This window comes from Pterocles gutturalis, unplaced genomic scaffold (assembly GCF_000699245.1).
Source record: "Pterocles gutturalis isolate BGI_N339 unplaced genomic scaffold, ASM69924v1 Scaffold18661, whole genome shotgun sequence".
Taxonomy (NCBI): Eukaryota; Metazoa; Chordata; class Aves; order Pterocliformes; family Pteroclidae; genus Pterocles; species Pterocles gutturalis.
In genome coordinates, this window is record NW_010105880.1 from 1 (window position 1) to 10,568 (window position 10,568).

The 10,568-nt window shown below is 38.1% G+C and overlaps 1 protein-coding gene across 1 annotated transcript; it reads left to right on the forward strand.

Annotated features, from left to right (window-relative positions):
* Positions 1-953: 953 nt before the first annotated feature.
* On the forward strand, positions 954-8,517 carry LOC104459708 (periodic tryptophan protein 2 homolog; the record flags this gene model as incomplete). The annotated part of the gene is made up of 8 exons (XM_010087570.1): positions 954-1,134; positions 2,108-2,255; positions 3,433-3,541; positions 4,013-4,078; positions 4,436-4,654; positions 6,934-7,084; positions 7,927-8,001; positions 8,170-8,517. Coding segments are annotated over 8 exons (1,109 nt in total), but the record flags the coding sequence as incomplete, so codon positions are not given.
* Positions 8,518-10,568: the final 2,051 nt, after the last annotated feature.

Sequence of the window (10,568 nt, forward strand, 5' to 3'; positions counted from 1 at the left end):
ATAATAATTAATATATATTATTATTGGTTTATATTCTTGGTTGGTAATTAAACCCAGAAGTTGAGATAGTTCTCTGTATTGCTTGGTTAGCAGTGCAAGAAATCTTTTATTTTTTGTTTAATACTAACTCTAGCTTTATAATTAGTTATGTTGTCCAGAGAAAAAGTACAGTCATACTTGTTACTCTTCAGCTTTGTCTGGTAGTTGAGATAAAATCCTAGAAAAATACAGGGTATTTTCTTAGAAAAAAGATCTGACTGCATGTCCTAGTTTTGGCTGGTGTAGAGTTAATTTTCTTCATAGCAGCTAGTATGAGGCTATGTTTTGGATTGGTGCTGAGAAGAATGTTGGTAACAGGTGGATGTTTCAGTTGTTGCCAAGAAATGCTTACGTTAAGCCAAAGACTTTCCAACTTCCCATGCTTTGCTAGTGTGCAGGTGCACTAGAAGCTAGGAGGGAGCATAGCCAGAGCAATGGACCCACAATAACTGGTTTAGGATTTCAGTTTAGGTTTAGGACTGAGGCCTAAATTGGGCAATGAAATATTCGATATCATCCCACATCAGTATATTAGAAGGGTTGTGCTAGGAAGTTTGCTCTCTTGCTCTCTCAGTTGGCTCTCTTTTTTCTGGGATTGCGGCTTCGGGACTCTCTCTGCTGCAGGATTGTTAGCTGGGAACAGGCTGGGCCTTGGTCCGTGAGTGGTGAGCATTTGCACTGTGTATCAATCATTTGTATATTGTTACTATCATTCTTATTATGATTATTATTTTCAGTTTTATTGTAGTGTAGTTATTAAATTGTTCTTCTCAACCCACAAGTCTCCTTTCCCTTTGCCCCTTCAATTCACTCCCCCATTTCCTGGGTATAGGTGGGGGGGGTGAGAGTATTCAGTTGCCAGCTGGGTTAAACCATGACACTACATTTTAAACTGTTAATTAAATTCTTTGCAGTTCTTGTGGTTGCTTTCCGTCCTGATGGCAAGGAGCTTGCAGTTGCTGCTTTGAATGGACAGATAACATTTTGGGATCATGAAAATGCAGTGCAAACTGGCTCAATTGAGGGAAGGCATGATCTTCAGATGGGAAGGAAGGAGCTTGATAAAATAACTGCAAAACAAGCAGCTAAGGGAAAGTAAGTAAATGAGGTTGCAATGAAAAGATGGTGCCGCACTGGCTTTTGCTTTTGAATTGTTTCTTTCTGTTTGGTTTTTACGTGAAGATTTCAGAGTGCATCTGCTGTTCAAATATTTTTATTCTGATGTTGGATTTTAAAAGACTGCCTGACTTGACATCTGGATGGGTCCTTTTTGTCTTTTTCTTTGTTCATTTATTCATCAGCATAATTCTGAGCATCCACTCTTTTTCATCAGTTATAAACTTGGGTTGACAGCATAATATCAATATCATGACAAGTTGTTAATTGGCTAAGTGTGATAGGTTTTTAAGTGGATATCTTGTTATTTTAGGTACTAGTATGTAACTATTAGTGTGTAGAAACTGTTACTTTTCAAAAAATGAAAATACGCTGTGGGGTTTTTTTACATGTTACTACGCATGTGAAGTAATGTTTAAAGGCAAGGTGAATTTATGTACTGTCAAAAAGTGTAATATAGAATTCACGTTTCATTCTTTTCCCTTGAGCCCCTCTTTTTTTTTTTTTTTTTTTTTTTTTTCTCCACATTGGTTCCCCCTCAAATAAAAATGAAAAAAGGAAACAATGACTTTTTAGAAAAAAAGGGGTTTTTTTGGTGGTGATCTCTCAACCATTTATTTAAAACATGCCATGACATTGGTTTTTCACTAGCTCTCCTGACCAACCGTCCTTACTTAGTGTTGTGTAGGGTGTAGTTGAAAGCTCGTTCATTGAGCTGCAACTCAGAATCAGAAGTATAGAAGTACTTCAAAAAGCTGAAGTTCTAAATTGTGTGTGATTCATAGCAAAGTATCAAGTACTTCTTTATGGTAAATGATTATGTGTGTTAATATTGTGTCAATTAAGATCTCTACTTTTTCCATGGTTATTCTTTTGTGGCTTCACACTGTACTCATGTCTTTTAGCTTGGATGTAGAAGGGGAATTAACTATTTTCTCTTTTTCTGTACTAGATCGTTTACTACTCTGTGTTACTCAGCAGATGGTCAGTCTATTCTGGCAGGTGGATTGTCAAAATTTGTCTGTATATATAATGTCAAGGAACAGATTCTTGTGAAAAAATTTGAAATCTCATGCAACTTTTCTTTAGATGCAATGGAGGTATGTGACCACAGGAGTCAGCTTTTTCACTCACTGTGCCCCTCCCACCCTCTCCCCATCCCCAAGACTTTGGTTTTGGCATAACATTGCATCAAGTGGGATTCATGAATGTTTTGTTAAGCATGAGTTCATTTTCTTGGGTTTGTGCAGGAGAGTGGTAAGGAAACATTTGTCAGAAGATGAAAGTAGTTCCTGACGCTCAGCTAACTTAAGCCTTGCCAGATGGCAGTGTGTTTGTATTAAATGAGCAGAACTCTTGACCGTAGTGAAGTCAGTTGGAGCTTAATTTAAAATTGAAGAGAAAATATGAAAAACTATATTATCAATATTTTGTACTAAGCTAACTTTCCCTGAGTATCAGTTGCTTACATTAGCAAAGAAGTGAAGGATTTTATTGTGGACACAGAAGAACATTACTAACCTTTACCATCTTGGTTTCTGAATATTGCCAAATGCAAAATTAAATTCCTTTAAAAGTAAAGTGAACTATGAAAAGCATCAGAAGGAAAAAAAAAATCCAGTAACCTTTCTTAACATCCCCTTACCTGGAAGAATGATGATTGTTCCAGTGTTCGTGTTGAGCTATATTTGACCTTGGTTACAAGTATATTTCTTTGACAACAGTGATTTGTGGAGCAGCCTTTTTTTCTCTGCTGCCCTCTGTCGTGCTAGTGTAGCTCAGCATGTGGCTCAAAATTATACCAGAAGTGAGCCAGCTGGAGAAGAATCCTGGAGGGGATGGGTGTTTAAAAATGGGGGGTAGGGAGGTCCCTAAAACATCATTTGCATAGCTTTATGGCTACAAAGCCCTTACATCAGTACAGTGCAATTCTGGAAACTGAAGGGGAGGAAAAGCAGGGCTGCATCTGAGGAAATGGCTCATCTCTTAAATAAGACTGCAGTTTCATACATTATCGTAATGTGAAACTGCAGTCTAAACTGATTTGTGCTGTTCTGAGGCATTAAGACCAAAACAGCCTGATTCTCATTTGCGGTTGAACATTGTTGCCTGCTGTTGTGAAATTGTCAGCTTTCTGCACGATTTTGGAGAAACTTTGGGAAGAAAGTGCAAAGAAATAATCACAAGATAACTCCTGAATGTATGAAGAATTTTCAGTTAATACAGGTGTTTAAAAGGAGATTCAGTCCAGTGAATGGAACTTACATGTTTTTCTAGGAGTACTTAGATCGGAGAAAAATGACTGAATTTGGCAGCATGGCTCTGATTGATGAAGGGGCTGGAGATGACGATGGTGTTGCTATTCCTCTTCCTGGAGTAAAAAGAGGTACAGCATTTGGTTTTGCTGTCTTGTTACTAGTTTTACGTGGATCAAAACCTTTGATTTAGAGTCAATACCAGATAAGAAGGGTTTGAATTTTCAGCTCAGTTTTAAAGTTAGGATTACCTGAATGTTCTGTAGCTGCAGGTATCTGTTACATAAGTGTTCAGCTGATGTATGGTGGGTCCTTTTGCATAGTAGAAGCAACAGGAAACAGGAGGTACTGTGCTCTGCTCAATATGGAACACAGCAGTCCTGATTTCATTTTCAAACAGCAAAATCCAGTCCCACCATTTATTTTAGCTGTAAGATGTCTTGGACATGGGCTGTCCCTTGCTTACCCTGTCTTTAACTCTGCCGGATTTTGGCATGTTCCATATTATTTTTAAGCAGAATGGTAACGGCATATTTAGAGTTGATAGTTAGACCATGAACTTTTGGTGAATATATTAAATCACTTCTAAACTTCTCTTTTAGGTGACATGAGTTATCGACACTTTAAACCAGAAATAAGAGTGACTTGCCTGCGATTCTCTCCCACGGGTGAGTATTGACAATTTAGGATTTTTTTATTCCATGTAAACAAGCAAAAGAGTAGAGCATTGGAGGAGTTACAGTGAAGTACAAATGCGTTGGAGATGGTCTCTCTAGATGTTATACTGCTGCTAGGTTTGTGGTCTAGTTTCCTGTGCAGTGGACAGTTGGAAAACTTAAGTGTACATCACTTTCAGCTGGTATGTTTTACAAGCATTGTCGTTGCTGACAGCTCCATCAATGATGTGTGGTTTTCAGTCTTATCCACTTCTTGTAAGTGATGAAGTGTCGTCTGTTTATCATCACTCTTCTGTCTCCATCCTAGAAAACCCAGCTTTGTTCTTAAATATTTTTATTCTCCTCTAGGACGAAGCTGGGCAGCCACCACCACAGAGGGTCTTCTTATCTATTCACTGGACTCTGGACTAATTTTTGATCCTTTTGATCTGGATATTGATGTCACACCCAGCAATATACACAAAACACTGCATCAGAAGGAATACACTATGGCTATCATCATGGCCTTCAAGCTGAATGAAAAGAAATTAATTCAGGAGGTCATAGAGGCGGTACCTAGCAATGAAGGTAAGTGGATCTTCCATGAAATTTGACTGAGCTAACTGTAAGCGGAGATATATAAGCTAAATAATTTGAAGTGCAAAAGGGAGAGTTTAGCTCTGGGGTTAAGGGTGGGGAGGAGTTACAACATTGATATTTAAGGACTTTCTACTGTAGCTGAAGGCTAAAGGGGAAGGGATGGCCTTTAAAAGAAAGTAGACTTTTTGGTGTTATGTTTTAATGTTACTGCATGCTTATCTAGTGAATTTTGAATATGGAATTTGATCAGGTCTGGATACGGAGGTAAAGTTTTTGGGTGTCAGGTCTCAGAAGCATCTGATGTTAGAGGGGCACAGCAAGTTTAAAGTGAGTTATCAGCATGCCTGTGTGATGAAGGCAGTCAACCGAAAACTAGGCTAAACTATAAAGGATGTAGTCAGAAGTTTGAGGAAAGTGATTGGGCTTCTCTGTCAAGCACTTGTGAGACCGCATCAGCGGTACTGTGCCTAGTTTTGGGCTTGCCAGTATGAGGCATTGATACTTTGGAGCATCTGGTGGAGGGCTGGGAAAATGATTGGAGGGCCAGAGTGCATGGAAGCTGAGGAGAGGCTTAAGAGAGCTGGATTTGTTCAGCCTTTAGAAGAGAAGGGGAATATTTTTGCTGTCTTCAAGTGCCTAATGATATGTTAGAAAGAAGGCAGAACCAGACTTGGGAGTTGCACAATGATATGACAAGAGGCAACAGACCTCTTGCAGCATAGAAAAGTCCAGTTGTATTAAAAACAATAATATTATATTGGGAGTGGTCAAATACTGCAGCAGGTTGACAAGGGAGGGAGTGGAGTCTCCATCTGTGGAAGTGTTCAGCACTCAACTGGATAAAGCTTTGTGCCAGCTGCTCTAAATTAGTCTTGCTTTGGACTGCCAGAATTTGGAGTACCTTTGCAACTGTCAACCCTTTGAAGCTGTGATGATTATTATTCAAGTGCCAAGCTCTTTCTAACAAGAGACAGATACTTTCACAATTGTGACATGTCAGAAACAAAAGGAACATGTAAGATGTCACTCAGCTTTGGAGAACATTTAGTAAAGTTATTCTTCAGCACCCTTTTCATAATCTTGATAAGTAATGTGCACATTCATTAGCTAAATATGGTAGGCACGGCCTTAAAAGTAAACTTTGTGTTGTATTGTACTTAACTTCGTAACTTCACTATCAGTTCCCTCATAGTAACTCTGAAGTGTGTTTTCTTAGCTTTACCTTAGTGTTACTCCAGTAAAAAGTATTTATTTCCTCCCATTGTTTCATGTGTAACAAAAATCTTTTTATCTAGGCATAACATGCTTGAGTCTGAAATCAGATGAGTTGCAAGCCAACTGCTTTGTAAGGTTTTATTACCTTATTACCTAGCTAGCAAGCGTGGTAATTCTGCATGTCACGGTAAATCATCTTTTACATACCTGCACTGGCATAATGGTATTTGCCTCTGTCTGGCAAAACTTAGTTCCCTGTTAATGAAGTTAACCAAAACTCCATGTACACAGGCAACACTGGGTTGCAGTTTGCAAAACCTCAGGAGCAGAGGATGAGGCATGGAAATTTCGGGCACTGTAATCCACTGTTAACAGAATTAATGTGTGCCTGTTTCTTTAAAAGCTGAAAAGTTTTTTTTACAGTTGAATGTGGCATAGGCCAGTTGAAGTGGCTGCAGAGAACAGGAGTTGGTTATTTTTGAGAGAGAATGATATATAATGAGGTCATTATAGTTAAATGTGAGATTTTTTTTTTGAATGCTTATAAGTCATGCTTCCTTGTGCTATGCAAATACTAACAGCATTCAGACACTTCCTCTGTGAGCAGTTGACTTTGCTGTCTTTTTAGGTATCCTTTATTGCCTCCGATTATTACACCTAACTAGTTTCACTGAATATAGAAATTCATATGAAGTCAGAAGCAACAAGACATCAATAAAGTCTAGTTACACTGAAAAAGGAGGAAAGGGTAGAAGTAAAAGTTCTGAACGAGAGCTGATGGGGAGAGTGTTCTGGTAGGAGGAAGAACTTGGGAAGGTGGGGAGTTAAGTTCTTGCTTTTAAATACAGTAGTGATTGGAAGGCTCAAAGAGGACAGATTTGCACCCTGAGAGACTGTGGTACTGTACTCTGAAATACAATATAAAATATCAAATAGTTGCCAAGACAGTGCTTTGTTCTTCTTCCCCATATGCTTTCCTGTGGTCTCTTTTATGTTCTTCCAAATAGTAATTCAACTCTAATGTCTATGGGCTGTTTTTCCTTTTTGCACAGTTGATGTTGTCTGCTCGTCACTCCCAGACCTGTACGTGGAGAAACTATTGGAGTTCCTGGCCTCTGCATTTGAGATATCATGTCATTTAGAGTTCTATCTTACTTGGGCTCATAAGTTGCTTATGCTGCATGGACAGAAACTGAAAACAAGGTGAGATCTTGTGAAAGTCAAGAAGCTGACAAGCATTTTAAAATACCTGTCAGTTTGAGGTTTTTTGTTAACTGTTACTGATACTTTAGATAGGTGCATATATAACAATTGAAACTACCTAATTTACATTTAATAAATATAGTTTAAATTTTTACATTTATTTATAAAATTTTATTTTAGTTTAATGCAGCTTCACTAACAAGTTTATATGGTAGAATTTGAATGCATAATAGGGTTTGTGAGGATAAATTGCAAAAACATTTTTCCAATATTAAAGGTAAAACTGCATAGCTCCCTTACGCTATAAATGCATGAAGATTTTAAGAGTAATAGGACTTTGGGAATTCTGTTTTTAAACAATTATGCATATTAAATATAACTAAAAGATAATATGCAGGTACTGGCTGCATTTTGTAGACTCAGCTTCTGACTACAATGCGCACTTTTAGGTTTTTAGCATTTTGCTTTCCTACGTAGTTCTTTACAACTACACATGCCTGCCATATCAATTATATTCAGCCCACCCGTAGTATTGAGTTTATAGACTTTTGGGAACAAAAATAGGCAAATTTACAAATTTAAAATAGGCTAAGTGGGAGGTAATCTGAGAGGGAGTCCTGCAGGTTACAGAAACAGTGCATTGTGTAGCTCTTTCCTTGCTTCAACATGAGTAGTAATGTTTTACTTACTGAAAAGATTTTGTTTATTTAGTATTATCTTAAAATATTAATCTTTAAAAGTTAACATGTATGCTTGTTAAAATTTTGAGAATATAGAAAAGTTCTAGTTTTCCATATGTAAATATAAATTGCACTGCAAGTTGCGTGTTTTCTCCATTCAAGGTCAGTCAGGCTGCTCCCTGTGATTCAGTTCCTTCAGAAAAGCATCCAACGTCATTTTGAAGATGTTTCCAAACTGTATGTATTGTTATATTTAAAAGTTTAAATTAAAACCCTGCACAAAAGTGTAGAGTAATTTGGGGGATTATAGCATGTTATTAGAATTCTCGGGACAGTTTTCTTTTAGAGATGTTTTTATTATAGGAGAAAAAATTGTTTCTAACATGTTGCTATTTATTTTTACAGCTGTGAGTGGAATATCTACAATATTAAATACGCATTGGCCATTTCACAACAGCGGGGCATGAAACGTCTGGCAGAAGAAACATCAGTAGATGAAGATGACTTGGATTCTGACAGTGATTATCTTATGCAAGAAGTTCATAAAGACAATTTTAGTTCCTAGTTACTCTTTGTGGGAGGGAGAAGACGTAAGACTAATTTTATGCAGTGGTATTCACTGAGAATGAGTGGCCCTCATAGTGGCATATTTTAACTCTTTTTAACAGTGTGGACGGAGTTACATGTGAGCTGTAGAAGTGGGGGAAATGTAGGACAGACAAAGTGCCATCCATGGTGTATTTGGTGTACCCTTTGGCCGTGACAGCTTGACAGCATTGATTTCGTGGTTGATTGATTTCTTTTTTTATTGTTCCTGATTTCAAGTAAGACAAAAATGTATTCTTGTATCAATGAAGTTAGAACTATGACTGGAAGAAGTGTATTCTTTATTAAAAATGCATCGTATATAGAATAAGTCTTGTGAGTTATTTCTAATGCAGTCTTGTCATACTTCGGACTTTTTTTTATCCTTTTTAAATAATTCTTAATTGGAGGGCTACATATGGCTCTCAACTTCTTTTAAATGTTGTTTTAATTGGTTTTAATAGGTACATATTACTGGAGCACTGTTAGGAATAAGTGGACCTATTTTTCTTGGTTCTGTAGCTTCCAAACCTGATGAAGTTTCAATAATGAGGATAAATTATATACCCGTAACAGTGAATATGGGGAAAGAATCTACTGTGCCGTATAACTTCTGCAGAGCTTTAATTAATTAATCTGAGGTACTGTAGTAAAAATCTGTTTGAAGATTGCCAACTGAATAATCTAATTTAAATTAAGACAACATGTTACAAATGTTTCTTTTTTGCAGGAGAACCCTTTTTGTTAAGGTGAAAATCTGAAACTTTTGGTTTCCTTGCTTTTGTGAATTGGCATAAGAATTGGCTAATAGCAACAGTGAGGTCCTGAACGTAAAGAACTATATCCATCATTGTGATGCTTTCAAGGCCCATGTTGAAAAGGCTTTTTTAATGAAGATAGTGCAAATAATATTGAGCCAGAATTGATTTTTTTTTTCAGTGTATTCTGTTCTTTGGATTTGTTTTCTAGTCTCTTTCTACTCTTAGAAGCGAGGAGAGGTATGAGTATTAAAAACTGCTGAAGAAAAAATGAAGTACAAAATATACAGCAGACACATACAATTAGTTTGTAGAATTTCAATATGTAAAGTAAGGATGCACTTGCTACTTAAACAAAACATAGCAAAGTGATTTGTTTTTCCTATGGTAAAGTGTTTAAAACTATCTTCAGTTGCTGGTGCCCCCTTGCCTCCTAACACTTTCATGGTCATGCCAATGTTCCAGGGTCTCAGAGGTGTGAAGGAGCTGGGCTGGAGTGATGCTTGCAGACAACACTCTGTGGTATACTGATGGAATTGCTTGTTATTCCCCACCCCTCTTCCTCCTTCTCCTACCATGGTGGAAAGTAGGCTTTCTGCCATATGTGGAAGGAAGGCATAGGTGGAAAGGGAAGAGGTAGCATGGTAAAAAGAAAAATCCATGGTGGGGTCCTTGTAAAACTGAAGACCTTCAGCTACTGTGAAACATTGTTGTGTTACCTGTTGTAATGTAGTTGTTACTTCTGAATCCATTTCACTGTTTTTCAAATACATGTTGTCTTTGCAGGGTTTCTTAAAGAAGATATTATTTTCTCAAACTGTATGACCTGTACCAGCCAAGCTGTAATCATTCCGGGGACTGTCAGGGCGATAGCTTTGTGCTATGTAAAACAGGAGCAGTGCTGTTCTGCAGTCGGGTAACTTGATCCCTAAGTTTGTATTAGTCTCTTGGGTTTACAGTATTACAAAACACAGGATGTGGAACAAATGTGGCTTAGAAACACTGTTTTGGATTATTTTCATGTTCAAAACATTTCTGCAGCTGATAACTTCACAAAAAGTGTGTTTTAGAAAGTGCAAGAACTCTGAGAGGAGATGGGGGGGTAGTGTAGCGCTGTTGAATGTTTCTCTTATCCTTCTCTTTCAAAAGCAATACACTATTTCACAAGATCCTGGAAAGAAAGAAATGAAGCAGTCCCTGCACTGGGGTTTGTTTAGCCGACAGTTTATCCTACAGCCTTGGTGCTGCCCCGACTCCTGCCCCGCTCAATGTGTCCTCACATTGTGGCTCCCCCCTCTCTCTTGCAAAAGGAACCTGCTGCTGCTCGCCTTGTGTTCAAAACAACGCCCCAGATTTATTTCCGCGCCCCTTTTCTTTACCACTGCTCTTATGCTGCTAAACGAGGTGAGCGAAGGGACCAGGCGCGGGCGGGCGCTGCCCCTCCCCGCCTCCAGGGGGCGC